The following is a 15,327-nucleotide window of genomic DNA, read 5'->3' as shown; positions in this document are numbered from 1 at the left end:
TTATTGTGGTAAATTGTCATGCAGCAATAGTTAACTAATACAAATGGAAACTATACTAGATTGTCTGTGTACCCAGCAGCACAGGTCCCTTCCATGTTTGAGAACTAAGCTGCTCAGGATCTCTTTTCTGAGTCACTTTGTTACCCAGTACGAGAATCTAACATAAGATGGAAGGCATAGGTGTCTCAAGTCTCAGTCTTTAAATCTTCTTTTATCGCAATTCACTTTGGTGATTTCAGCCAGAGTCATGGCTTTCAAACATACTCCACCATAGCCCTGCCCATCTCAGTTGAAGGAACTCCATCCTTTTAGTTGCCATCCCAAATGCTTGGAATTTTTCTTGATTTTGAACATAGGACATCCAACCATAAAGAAATCCTGATGGCTGTACTTTTAGAATATATCCTGAAGCTGGCCATTTTTACCACTTCCATCGCCATCCTGATCCAATTCCTTATCTCTTACCTGGATTACTTATATAGTTTAAACTACATTTGCCATTTTTTAGTTTATCCCCACCAAATTCCAGGATGATACTTTTAAGTCAAAGCATGGGGATTTAGTTTATCCCCACCAAATTCCAGGATGATACTTTTAAGTCAAAGCACCACTACTCAAAACCATGAACAGCTCCCATTCCTGAGTAAAATCATTCTTACTGGGGCCTAGTGCCCTATGTGATCCTACCCCATTGCTTTTCCAACCCGTCTCTTCTACTTTCCTCCTTGTTCTGCTTGTGGTCACAATGTCCTCTTTGCTCTTTCTCAAACACACCAGGCATGCTTTGCCCAAGCCTCTGCATAAGCTTTTCCTCCTTTCCAGCAGCCTTTCTCCGAGGGGCTGCAAATCATCTAGACAGCTGATTTAGTAAGGCCTAAGGAGGGGCTTGAGAAAATGTGTTTCTATTAAGTTCTAATAAGATGCTGATGCTGCCGACGTGGGGAGCACTTTGAGAACTACCCTAGCGCATCTGTTGTATGTACTATTTTAAACTCTCTCCTATGTATCTAGAATAATTGCTATATACCATCCTAGGAAAAATAATCACTAACACCGCTTTGTGTCATATAGAACCCCAGGTGAAAGATGCTGTGAAACAGATTCAGGACTAACTCCATCTTCAAGTCTTTGTTCAACTCCTTAATGAGATCTATGCAGATGACCTATTTGTGTTCTCTCTCTCCATCTCTATTTTCTCCATTTCAGTTCCCCTTTATCTCCTTTATTCTTTTTCTCCCATAGTACTTAGGACCTAACACATGGTAAGTTACTTGTTTATGGTTTAGTTTCTCTCCTCCCAATTAGACTGTACAATCTAAGATGCAAGGATCTTATTTATTCCGAGGGCTGAATAGACTTTTTTGAATATAAATGAAACATCTGAATTGAAAATTAACTCTATAATTTCCTCCATAGAATAAAAACTCATTTTTTAAAAAATGTACTAACTATATGTGTTCGTAAGAGGAGAAAACAGTAGTGGGAGAAAGATTTTTGAGATCAGGTAAACTTGGATTCAAAAGTCAGCTTCACTATTTACTAGCTAAATGTGTGTGCAAGGTTAATGTCACATCTCTCAGGCTCAATATCATTTTCAAAATGGTGATACCAGTTGATGATTGTATACAATATCTAGCCCAGTCTTGTCACAAAAGAAGTGCCTCATAAATATTACTTCCTTTTGTTGTCCCCTCCTCCACTGACATTTAAAGCACAAGCTACTTTAAAGCCAATGTTTTAATTCTAGATAGAATTATGTATAAAGGCACACTTTTTTAAAAATAAAACTCTCTAATGCCCTGAGGTAGAACTCTATTTTTGAACTTAGCATTAAAAACATTGCGTTTTTAATATTAGTACCTTTCTATATTAGTACCTTTAGGTGAAAAGTTTACTAATATCTGTCAAATATAATATGGAATGATCACTTGCTGATACTAAGTATTTCAAGTCCAATCCTCATAAAATACTAAAATCTAATGTGTTCATCCATAATAAATGTGTTTCTGGGTAACAGGCTACTTGAGTTCTAATAGCCCTTCTAAATGGGACTAAAACTAAACTTCATAAGTATTTTAGAGAAAGAAATAATTTTTATAAATGTAGATATTGCATCTACCTGCTTTAGATATAAATGCCCTATACAAGAGCATAGCAACATTACAGTGAAATATATCTACGGTGTTCATAAGGTTTATGCTGCACATTCATGCGTGACCTGATATTGCTGAAATAGTCTTTATTTCTGAACATTCCAAAACAGCAGTGTACACACAGTAACAAATATTAAGTCATATACCATAAGAAAAGCATTCATTAGTGCAAATGGATTTTGTAAAAGGTCTATCAAAAAGATTTATTTGCTTTAAAATGCATTCATTTCCAGAAGCATTGTTAATAAAACATTACAGTTTCATCTTCTGTAATAAAGTTATTGAAAATCAATTGTGGTACAGTAGCAAACATTGCAGGTATTAAGTGCAATGAGCTTGTGATGCCATTATAAATATGAAACCCATGTATGACAATAAATTAACAATGAAAAAGACACCATTTAACTTGCTGTCTGGCTATCTCCTTGCAATGCTTCAGATTACATTGTGCTCATTCAACATAAAATTATGTCTCTCAAATTGTATGGTGGATTTTTGCTGATATATCCCTAGAGCTAAAAAAATAGTACCTTACCACAAAAATATTTTTATGGCACAAAATTTAAGTTGTTCCATAGTGGCTCACATAGGTGTAAAAAGAAATAGGCACAAAAAATAAAATTCCTGTAAACTATAAAAAGTAAATTTCAAAGCATACGTTATAGAACACAGTTGCAAATATGCAATGTATTAAAATACAGAACATGAGAAGATGTTTAGAACACATAAGTAAATTGAACAAGTTACTTTAAAAAATTCATATGGCAAAGAAAGCATTATTGATACATCTCAATTCTCAAAAAAGTGTTCAGGTACATAGCAGTTCTACAAAAACTTCCTAGATCTAAGTGTCACAATACTGCAACCATGGATTTGAGAATGGTGCAGTATCTCAGGCAAATATTTAAGTGCAATAATTAGTCTCTGGAGATTGGTCCATTGAAAAACAATGCAGTAAGTAGGTTAAAATGCAAAGTGGGGAAAGACTATGCCGACATCCACTGTTACCCAGCCAGCTAGGTAACACGACCCTCATTTCCATTTCTTTCCCATTCTTCAAGGGTATATAAAACCACATCAGTAGCAACCATCTCTCCAATTTCCGTCTCTCAGAGTGCTGAGTGAAGACAGTGGCTTTGGAGGCTGAAGGAAACTATAAAGGTAAGAAAAAAGGAACCAGATTGTTAATAACCCCATGAGTCACATCACTTACTGCTCTCCTGTATGTGCTCCTCCACTCCGGTAATGACAACCTGTTGGCACTTTCCCAGGTGTACTTTGTGTTTCACACTTCTGGAGTTGTGCAACATGCTCATCTGCTGGCAACCCAGTTCTCTGCAGTGCCATGCACGTTGTTATGTGCACAAGATTAGCAACATAAGTGAAAAATGATCAATATCCTTAATGCATAAAGAATATTTTTAAATCAGAAAGAACAAGATAAACTCAATAGAAAAGTAGCCTAAAAACAAGTGGTTACTTCACTGACTACAAATAGCAAATTAACATGAAGAACTTTTCAACTTTACAAATAATCAAAGATTTGCCTAATGGATTGGCAAAGAGTTTATAAAGAGTAATTCCCACTGTTTGCCTACATTTGGGAGAATGGATCCTCTCACGTAGTCTAGCAGTGGCAATCTTTCCAGGAGGTTAGTCTGGAGACACGTACCCTACTCAGATGTAAACATAACACAGCTGTGCATTTACTAGGGGAGGATAAGCCAGAATTTATTAAACAAATATGCACCAAAATTATTTCTGTATTAGTAGTAGGATCATAGGTCACCCTTTATCTTTCCATAGTTTCCGAATTTTTGATCTGAGCACCTATTACTTCTAATCAGAAAATAAAAAGCAAAGAGATTTATACATACCAAAGCATAAATATAAAAAGATTACTTGTTCCCATATCCCTTTCAAACTTTACTATGGTTCGCTCCCTCTCCTCCTCCATATCTTCACTTCCTGTACGAGCTGTCCATATTTACTGCCTCTATTGTCTCATCCTCCAAGCTCAGCCCACTTTTATAGATTTTTTTAAAACACTCCAGGATATCCAGGTTCAAGAAGGGTACCTCATAACCATGAGTTCATCTAAATTGTGTTATGCAAGTAATCTAGAATTTGAGGGGAAAATGCTACCTAGATCATACTGAACTTAAAACAACATAAGCTAAATATCACTAAGATGCTTTTTAAACCATGAGTGTAAAGGAAAAGTGTGTGTGCGCACATGTACCTACGTTTTCCTCCCTTTGATAAAAACAAAAAAATTGATTCAAAAAACATTTGCACTCCTACTCTGTGCTGGGCTTGGCCTTGGCATCAGGGAGAGAGAGCAGTGAACCGAGGGTCAACTGCCATCGCCCCCACCCCAACTCAGGAAACCTGCATTCTTGTGAGGAGAGTCAGACCATGAACAAATAAGTAGACTGTATAGTCCAGCAAATGGTGACAAATGCTAAGCGGGGAAAACAGAGAAGGGGAAGGAGGCCTTACAACTCTTGCAGGAGCTGCAGTTTTGAACAGAGGTGTCACCTGAGCAAAGCCCTGGAGAAGGAGGGAAACAGGCCATGCAAACACCCTGGGGGAAGGAAATGCAAGAGCTCTGGAGATGGAGCTTACCTGGTAAACAAAAGCAAACTGAACCAAGAATCAACTGATGAGGGAGGAGGGGACCTGACCACACAGGACGACCCACCCCATCACCTTCTTAGAAAGAGGAGAGCGCAAGTCAGGCCAGAGTAGCATGACCTACTAGGGTGAGAAAAGGCAAGATGGTGCTGGGAGCAGTTTCTAATTTCCAACTGCAAATGAAGTTAGACCAAGGACCAAAGATTCTTACCTTCTAACGGGTTGTGCAATTTTGCTTCGAGGCAGGTTACTCCCATTTATTGCCAAAGAAGGTCTTGGAAGTGCACTACGGCCCATCATCCCAGAAGCTGTAGCTTTGTTTGGTGTGGGGATTCCAGTATTGGAATATAACTGTAAGCCGTTGGATAAAGGCATGTTGCTGCTACCTTGAACGGTGGGACTCACATAGGCTGTAGCTTTAAGAGGCTGTCGGACAGACACTGGGAAATGTCCCACGCTGTGGATTCTGTGTTGAAGCTGTCCTGGTGATGGAACTAGAAAAGAAAACATGCAAGTGAGAGAAAACCTCTACTACTATACAACTCAGAAAGTGTGTGTTAAAGTCAACAGTCTATATGGTGTACGAGCTTATAAATATATATAAAAATGAAATGTAAGTTCCAGACAGCATTTAGGACTGGAAAATTATAATTCTTGACAAGAGGGTCTTCTATTCTGTTAATCGACTACATTTTTGAGTGCCTAACTATATTCTATTCTCAGAACGACCTCCTTTAACAAATTTGAGTTTTCACAGGACAGTTTCTTTCCTGCTTAGAAGACATTAGGATTTCTTGATGGTTGCTTTGGGGATGATTTCATGAAAATAAAACAAGGGAAAATTTAGCTGTGATTATAGAAAGGAAGACAGAAGTGACACTGGTAGGTACAAACAGCTTATTGTACCTACACTGGTAGGTACAAACAGCTTAGTTTTCATCATGACATTTACCTATCCCATGGGGTTGGTGGGAAGATTGAGTTAATCTGCATGAAGCCTTACAATGGCACTTGGCATGTAGTAACCACTCAGCAAGCACTAGCCATTATTACCTTGATAATGATAGTAAAATCTATAAAATGAAGGGACCTCTCTGGGTAAGAACCCTTAAAAACTACATCAATGTACTGGCCCAACAGTGTGTACCATTTCCCATTAAAAAAACAAAAAAACTGTTCAGAAATTTTTAAATGTTTCCAATCCTCCAAGGGAAAAAATTCAATCATAAATTTAACAGAAACTTATGGACACAACTCTGCCTAGTACTTACCATTCAGTTAAATAGGAACATATTGTTTTCTAAAATAGTTTAGCTGATTATAAACTTAAGCACAGAATATATATATTTCTGAAATAAAAACAGGAGGGGAGAAAAACAAAATGTCTATAGTTATAGTATCTCTTGAAACTCTTAAAAATTAGTTTTGCTCAAGTATATAGTAGGTGAAATCTATATCTAAGAATGCTGATGTACAGGCAAAGTCATCAAAAAATTCAATGAAAAATAAGGCCTATGTAAGATTCTGCTGTAGTTCTCCCCATCAAGTTTTTGGGAAACAGAAATTCTGTGTTGGGGCTGACACATCACCTCTAAGATCCTTTCTAACCAATTCTACAATTAATTTAGTAGCTTTTAACCATGAATGTTTCGGTACATTGGCTTCTCATTTCTAACAAACGTACCACACTAGCGCAAGATGTTAACAGAAAATTGGCAGGCGTGGCGGGGGGTGGGATGTGGGAATATGTGGGAACTCTACTTCTTGCTCAATTCTTCTGTAAACCTAAAACTGCTCAAAGTAATTATAAACAATATTTGAATTTGTCCCAATTTCTTATGAAACAATATCAAGTGCATAAATGTTAAGTCTAGAGTACAATGAAATTTCAAAGCGAACACACTCACGTAATCACTATCCACATCAAGATATCAAACATTACCAGCACCTCAGAAGGCTCGCTCATGCCCCCTGAATGTGCCCTGAAACTATTATATGCCAATTGTAATAGACAAGTAAAAAAAAAATTATTTAAAAAAAAAACTAGTTAAAATAGACATAATCCTAATTTCACAAACAAGAAAACAATCAGAAAGGATATATAACTTGCCCAAAAGCTTATGATTAAGATCCAAACTCAAGCACTGAACACTACAAATCCAATGTTCTTTCTCTGTGATGCTGCCTTTCCATCTTTCTCTATCCTACCTTTGTTCTTTCCTGAAAGTAAAATGGTCCAGAACTAGAAATCTTCATCATATAGTTTTAAAATGTATAAAGAATATTTGCTTAGAATGCTTAAGAATAAAAGTAAATGAGAGCAGAATCCTAAGGTATGAATCAAGTTTATGCTGACCTTCTACCACACATTAACACCCTTCTCAGGTTTTTTTCCCTCTCATTATTTCCATTTTCTTCATTTCTTTTACATTTATTAATTGGAGTTCTGTAAAAAAGAATTTCCCCAATTCTCTATTCAATGAAATATGGACCCATGGTTATTTATTGTAAACTATGGATTATAATCCTTTAATATACTTATTACTCAATGGCTCGAACTGTTCCAGGTTTGGTTGGTCAGTGGGAGCTTCTTCAAGTTATTCCCTATATTCTTCAGACGTGTTCTCATTTTTTGATTATTTCCATCAAAACTAGCCATTCTTTGTACTGTATATTCTATTCTGTTTAAGTTAAATACATGTTTTGGGCACTCGAATCATGCTATTAACCCACACTGAGTTAGAGTTAACAAAATTCTTAATTATTACCATATTCACTACTGTCAAAATCATTTTCCCATTCTATGCTTATACTGTTGACTTCCGTGCTCAAGTATAGAACTATTTATCTTAGATTCCATCATGATCTATTTGGCCCATTGTCCTAACCTCCTGACGTAAAATGTGTTAGCAGTCCTCTCGGTTTCCCCCATCGGCAAATTTCATAGACTGTCATCTGTTATTTTTACACAAGTCATTAATACAGATATTAACAGGTTAAGCCCTAAAATACAATGCTATACCATTTTTTTTATTCATTCATTCAAACATTTACTAAGAGCTCGGTATGGGCCAGGCAGCATACAAGGTGCTGGGGACATAAAGTCAGGTAAACTATGGTCCGATTCGAGAGGGAGCTCGTAATCTAGAGTGAAAGATAAGCATAGTGACAGTGAAGTAACTGAGTAACAGAGGTGAGCACTGAAAACCTAATCCATACTAGACATGTTTTGTGGGCACATGGGGGAGTCTATTGGGGTCATCAATGGAATCTTTTCAAAGTGAGTGGTATTTGGGCTGCATTATAAAGATAGTAAGAGTAAACTGGTTGAAGAAGGGGTGAGAAGAACAGCATGAGGGCATCAGAATATCACAGTAGTTAATCTGAACTCTTTCCATCTCTGTTCCTTTGCCTGCGTCACCTTGGACAAACTGTTACCTACCCGTCTAAAACTTTCCTCACCTGTGAAATGGGAACAACTACCTCGTGGAGTTGTTGGCAGAACTAAATGAGAAATGAATATGAACCAGTCAGCATACTTCCTCAGGCAGAGTAAAGGTTATCATTTTGTCTTTGGGAACTATGACATAAAGAAATGAAGGACTATCACACGTTGGGGAAATACCACTTGAGTCCCAAAATTGGATCTGTCAAGGGAGAAAGGCCACAAACCACTCTGGGTGCAGATTAGACGTCTGGTTGGCGACCCCTGCCAGCACGCTCTGAACACACTCAGGCCTCCCAGGTTTGGGCTTATCAATCCTGGGACTGTGACCTTGAGTTTGCATCCCAGGGGTCAGCCTCGGACTTAACTCCAACTATCTGTATAGACAGCATTCAAAGGAATGGGGGAGGGGGGCGCTGGACATGGAAAAAACAATTCCCAACAAAGGGAAAACGCAAAACACCGGAGTGACGCTCACGGCCCTGCTCGTGCTCATTTGTGGTGAGCTCAAATGGAGTAGATAAATACTACTTTAGCTATAATCAAACTTCATTTTGTAGGGGAAAAAACTTTGGTGAAAAACACCACCAAAGTAACAGGTAGTGTGCTTTCTTCAGAGTAAAGGTATCAGACAGAAAGAGGTAGATCTACAAAGAAAACAGATTATTTTGTATGATGAGTGGACAAATTAATCACTATTTAGTGCTATCCTTGGATACAAAGGATTACATATAATTTACTAATTATTAATTGGTAATAGGCACTGGTAAAAATATTGCTCAATTATAATGATGAATTACAAAAAAAAGTCACAAGGAGAAAAGCATTTTGTAGTGTTCTCAAGGAAAAAAATAGAATAGTAAGATATTTTCCTAATGATGTTACAACTAATTAAAAATTACAAAATAAAAATAAAAATTGTATACTTACTACAAGATTGTACTCTTGACATTCCATTTCCAGCTCCATGTAAGCTTGAGTCAAAACTCTGACTATTTCGCACGGTTACTGGAGAACTAACGTTGCTACTAACAGCAGTTGTACTTGGCATCCGAGCTAGATTAGGCATACTTCTTCGGAGCTTGTCTAGAAGAGAAAATTTAACTGAGTTAAAAATCACAAATTTCATGCATATTAAAACACTAGCTTTCAAAAGTAAATATAAATATCAGTCGTATTTTGCTCAATAACAAGAATTATTGTGTGCATTATGAATTATAACAAACTAATGGAATTAAACTCCTGTATAGGAAAACACTCAATATCTCCAGACTTAAAACACGAGGGATAGTCTAATCATTAGCTATTTGTTCCTATACAATAAGTAGATAAAACTGTATTACAGTGAGATTAGAAAATGATCTTACAGCTATTTAGTTTTTCTAAAAAACACTAGAAATTGTTACATGCTAATAAAAAACCTAGAAGAGTCAAAACCAACACTGACTCTTTTGCTAACATATCAAGGTGGAAATTATTAAAATTAAATTATAAGATGTTTTGAGATATTCAGTAATCACATCGACAGTACCACATTAACTTCCCAAAACGTTTTAACTATCATGAGTATATGCCACCAAACCTTTGGAGACTTGAAGACAATGCTTCCGTTTCTTTCTCCTTGCTAGGTACATTTTCTGCCACTAAGGGGCAGCAGAGAGTCACACACAGAGCTCAGTGTTGCTGAAAAGTAAAATGAGCCACAAGACTGCAACTATATAATTTTCTTTTTATTAACAGACACTCCCACCCTCCACAAAAAAAAACAAAAACCAAAACAAAAACCTAAGGTATATCAGGTCACTCAAGATCAGGACATAAAGGATGTAACTGACACTAAGCAAAAACCCATTCAAGTACAAAACCGAATTCATTTCTTTCTGCCCTTCACACACAGCTCCTTTTACATTATTTAGATCTGACTGTAGCTCTAATCAGCAAGTCACCTAATCCAGAAATCTGGAGACTCTCCTAAGGTTCGTCTCTCTTCTACACGCTTGACTCCAAGTCCTCATAATTTTGTCTCAAATATTTAATGAATCTTCCACTAACCCCTAGTTCAGACCTCATTATTCATCACATTTTCACTAAATCCTCTTAACTGGTCTCCATGTGCCTTGTCTTGTTCCTCCAATCTATCTTCCATAGAGCCGGTTCCACTGCTCGGAGCACAAACACACATCTAGTCACCACCTTAAAACCCTCCCATTACTCCTCCTCACCTTCACCTGAAAGCCCAACTCTGGGCATGGCCTAGGTGAGACTCTTCAAGGTATCATCAGCTCTACATACATACTTCTCCAGCCTCATCTCTTGCTACCCCTGCCTCTCAGCCACTCACAGTGGACAAATGAGGTTCCCAAGTACTCCACGCTCTCGTGCCTGTGAGCATGCTTGTCCCCCACCTGGACACCCTTCCCTACGTTGTGAAATGAATAAGTAAGGGAACAAATATTGTGTATTTACTACATGCCAGGTGCTCTAGAAGATGTTAGGGCTACCAGAGTGTATTAGATACAGTCCCTGACTGTCACTGAGTTTATAGCTTTGACCAGTATTTCTCAATCTATGTTTCCATTACTGATCCTAAGGAAGAAAACTAAATTTAACATTTAGTTTAGTTTCTCCCAAACTAGAGAAATTAATATTAAAGAATAACATTTTGAAAAGATTGCATTGAACTTTGGAGAACCACAAAACATTGTAACATCGCACATTTTTCACATACCCCTAACTCTATTAGATATTTTTATCTTTATTAATAATATACCCTAAAACACTAATCAGGTCACTCACGTTCATGGTCATTTTCTTTCAAGCTAAATCAGAAAACAAATGATATATGTAAATAACAATCCAAAAATGTGCTCAAGGGCAAAACTAAGCTCATCTTTTTTTTTTCCTGTTCACATACTGCTCATTCTACTCTGCTTGCGCCCACTTGCTGTGCCCTGTCCAGCAACTTTAGCCTCCTTGGGGTGGCCTAGGGAAAAGACAGAAAATTAAACAAGTATAGTAAGTATACTTATATGATAAGCATGAGAAAGTTTAAGAAATTGTGAAGAATAAGACCAGAAAGAGTATTATATCCATCTATCTAATTTTTTACTAATTCTTTAAGAATTAGCACAACTAACCACTCCTTAGAGGTTTTCTGTATACCACCTAGCTGAGGGATCGACCACCTACACATTTCCTTACTCAATGTGCTCAAATACTGCCAGTGACTATTAGATTTCTTGACTATTTTCCTTATGAGTTCCTTGAGTGAGGCCTACTCTTAACAACAACTGGATCCTTCGAATATCACAATGACTGGCATTAAAAAGTGAGCCTCTATCAATACAAGACTAAATTTCTTAGACTGTATCTATTTAAGCAGCAGGGAGGCAAGGAAAAATAATTATGTTATTTAGAAAATGAATTGAGTTTATTCTTAAAATTTTCCCATTTACTACAAAAATGTTCATATATATAGAAGTGCTGTAAAGTAGTATCATAAACATCTGTATGTATTCCACCTAGGTATACTAGTTTTCATTTTGCCATATTCATTTCCATATGTATATGTACATTTGTTTGCTGTTAAGTGACATAAAAGCCACAGACCTCGACACTTTAACCCTAAATGCCGTCTCCCTCAACTTTAATATGAGGCTATGACTTTCATTAAGCACAGGGAATACACTGTCTTCCTGATATTATGAGCTTTAATAAATTAGTCACTATCATTCCTGCTGTTTTCTTTTAAATTTAAAACCTGAAGGTTCTCGGACACTTTGAAATCTTAGGAATCTCCTAAGAATAAAAAAATACTACAGAATCACAATATTGTCCTGATATGCAAGTAAATTAACAACAGCTTTTAATAATCCATACACAAAATTTTCCAGACATCTCAAGAATGTCTTTCATATTTTCCCCCTAAACCACTAAATCACACTCCAATCAAGGTGCACACATTAGACTTGGTTGTTACGTCTCTAATCTCTGTTAATCCAGATGTATCCATCTTTAAAAACCTATCTTTACTCCTACTTAAGCATCGAGTTTCACAGAGCTTTAAATCTGCAATGTGCCCTTAAAAATAAAGGTTTGCAAGTGTAAATATTTAGAACTCTTCTCTGGGAGCTAAGCTGCGGTCTGCAGGCGGTGTCGGGGACCATCTGGAAATGAGGTACCCTATCCTGTCAAACAATTTGGAATATTTCAATGGCCAAACCTACTTTAAACATTCAAGGAATCAAAAATAATGTTCTATTTCTATCCTCACAAAGAAATCAGAAATTTTTGCTCAAGGACTGGAATGTAGCAGGGAACTGGAGGAACAACCCAAGGAAAGATTTCGAGGAGTTTTCTCATATGAAAGCAGCATCAAAGTCCCTGGAACAAAGACTAAAGAGTCCGAGGGAATCAGGAGATCCCTGGTCACCACCAACAGTTAGATTCAGACCTCCAGTCTAGACAGGGTTTGAGGGGTCCTCGGGCTGACGCTGATGATGCATGCCACCAATAACTTCTGCCACGCCCTAAAATTACTTAGAAAGAATCCTGCAAGATTTAGTCATCTGGCGAACTACTCCAAACGTGATTCTTTTAATTCTACGACCCCTAGAAATCCCAAGAACTTTTAAAAACCATCTCTTCTGAACCTAGACAGTATAGGAGCTATGGAGGCAATAAATATAAATAATGCATTTCTGGTTTGTTTTTAATTATTTTTAAATGCATCAATGATTTAACAATTATTTCCTCCTATTATTTTAGTAATTTAGAAAAATATTTGATAGATTAGTTTCAAAGTTACCATTTTTATTTCATAATTTTGTTCAAATAACATTCCATGGTAACAAATGAAGGCTCTGTTATCTGAGTCTTGTTAATAAGTTTTTTGCTTTTTTTCTTTTAAGGGGATGGCGGAGGAGAGAGACATTTATTCACTTTCTTCAGCACTTTTACTCCTGGCATGGTCATCATGGTCATCATCTCATTTTCCCCTTAGGTTGGAAGAATATGTACCAGATGGTATGATGTAAAATTATGCCTAGGTTTTCTAAGAAAGATATTTTGTTCACAATTTATAGTCAAGAAAATCAATGCTTGGAGCCACGAGAAACCTGTGAAAGGTATGAGGGTAGGACAGGACTAGAACTCGGGGTCTGTTGGATGTCAGAGCCTGCTCTCTCAACCACTAGGTTAATTTGTCAAAGTCTAATTCAGAAAACTGCTATTGTATTCCATCTTCCTTTGTAGGAGCTCAGACATTTTAGGAACAATAAAACCACCACAGTTGGACACTAAGCTATGATCTTCTCCGTTTTCCCAGGTACAGGGAAATCTAACCCTTTTCATAACGGTGCTTAATGTAAGTTAAAACCACTTTCCTAAGATAAGACAATCATCCCGTCGACAATACCAATCAAGGTGCAGACCTGGCATCTGTCTGACGACTAGAATACGATGTTCTAAGACACTTGACAAAAAAACTCTTAAGAAACAAGTCTACGTGCCCTTTCCCTTCACTGTAAAATAAAGCTATGACTTTCATTAAGCACAGGGAATACACTGTCTTTCTGATATTATGAGCTTTAATTAGTCACTGTGACATTCTTTGGCTGCCAAGGTTTTCTTTTAAATTTGAACTCCGAAGGTAAGAGAAATTGTGACTAAAATTTTTAGAATTTTCAAATGACCTCTCAATTAGCATGAATGAGACAAGTACAGAGGAAGAAAAGGTAAAAACTAAAAACATGGTAACATGATGACAAATATAATTTGGTTTTGCAATATTATAAAATAACCTGCTTGAGCACTTCTGTCTCCAGCTGAGAAAAAAACCTGTATAAATACGGTTTGTTTCTCTACATTACACGGATTTGTGTGTGACTGATCATTAGTACAAAAACATATTGGGCTTAGAATATTACATGACTTCTCCCTATAGTTTGTTGGGAGTCAAAGAGTATAACTCCTGGGAGTGGAGAAGGAAGATAAATAATGAAGACGAAGATAGGAGAAAAAAAAAAACACAAAGAGAATAACATATTCCAACCCATGTTGACATTATGGCAGATAAACCGTCCATTAACACCCCAAATATCAGCTGCCATTGCCTTACTGCTACCCAGGTCTTAATTCTAGACATCGGGAATCAGAGGGAAAGACACATCCTAATTCCGCCTAAACCTGGATGTAACAAGCAGCATCCTCTCCAGGCATCACTGTCCATCCATCATTCTGTGCCAAGAACAGGCAGTAAAAGATGGAAGGTTGGGAGAAAGGTGCGGAAAGATGCAGCAAAGTGCCTTGGGCTGCGTGGAGCTCCACTACAAATTCACAACCCTGCCCATCCTACGGCTAAACCAGAACAACATAAAGGTGTTCCACATTTATGACACATTCTGAGCCAGCTACTTCACAGTGGTTTTCTCGAAGCTATACGTCAATAAATCAAGGTCACATTATCAGAAGTTGGTCATTTACAGATTTAAATTTAAACCAAATTGACAAGGTCTTGAGGATGTACTTAATAAATCTGGGAAACATTTACCAATTATTTGCACTGACCTTAAAGCACATATGACATTGAGTACCTATGAAAGATCAAATACCAAAAGGGCATCCTAACTTACCTCCACTGGTCCTATTTGGTTGCTGATCTGGAGTCTGGGCTTGAGGTGAATAATACTGTTGCTGCTGGTAATTATTTGAAGGGAAATACTGGGAACTGGGGCTCCTCCTACACTCCCGAATGCTGGAGAAAGTCTGTGAATGGGGAATTCCTCTTTGGAAAGGTGAGCATCTTGGAAGACGAGGCTGAGGTGGTGGCAAATGATCAAATTCTTCCTCATCCTCCAGACTGAATCGATCATATTCTTGATCACTACATGTCCCCTTTTTTCCTGAACTCAATGACACACTGGAACTATGTCTTGACACAGATGCTGAAGTGGAAGCATAATCTTGCCTGAGACCTATAAAATAACAAGTAATCATATTATGAGACTTTTCAAACTAGTGAAAAGTTCCAATTTATTAAATATTAGACAAAAATTTGTGCCCAATGATTCAAATGGAGACCCATTATGTTCT

At 37.2% G+C, this 15,327-nt stretch overlaps 1 protein-coding gene across 1 annotated transcript in view; it reads right to left on the bottom strand.

Annotated features, from left to right (window-relative positions):
- Positions 1-2,219: 2,219 nt before the first annotated feature.
- Positions 2,220-15,327, bottom strand: part of SLAIN1 (SLAIN motif family member 1) — a gene marked incomplete at its 5' end in the record, with an annotated part of 56,478 nt that continues 43,370 nt past the window's right edge. The window contains 4 exons of the mRNA XM_011378154.2: positions 2,220-3,306; positions 5,002-5,284; positions 9,166-9,321; positions 14,868-15,209. Coding sequence (XP_011376456.1) covers positions 3,231-3,306; positions 5,002-5,284; positions 9,166-9,321; positions 14,868-15,209 — 857 coding nt within the window. The remainder of the gene's footprint in view (positions 3,307-5,001; positions 5,285-9,165; positions 9,322-14,867; positions 15,210-15,327) is intronic.

Source organism: Pteropus vampyrus, unplaced genomic scaffold, assembly GCF_000151845.1.
Source record: "Pteropus vampyrus isolate Shadow unplaced genomic scaffold, Pvam_2.0 Scaffold332, whole genome shotgun sequence".
Taxonomy (NCBI): domain Eukaryota; kingdom Metazoa; phylum Chordata; class Mammalia; order Chiroptera; family Pteropodidae; genus Pteropus; species Pteropus vampyrus.
Note: the sequence above shows the minus strand (reverse complement) of the source record. Positions and strands in the feature narration are given on the sequence as shown.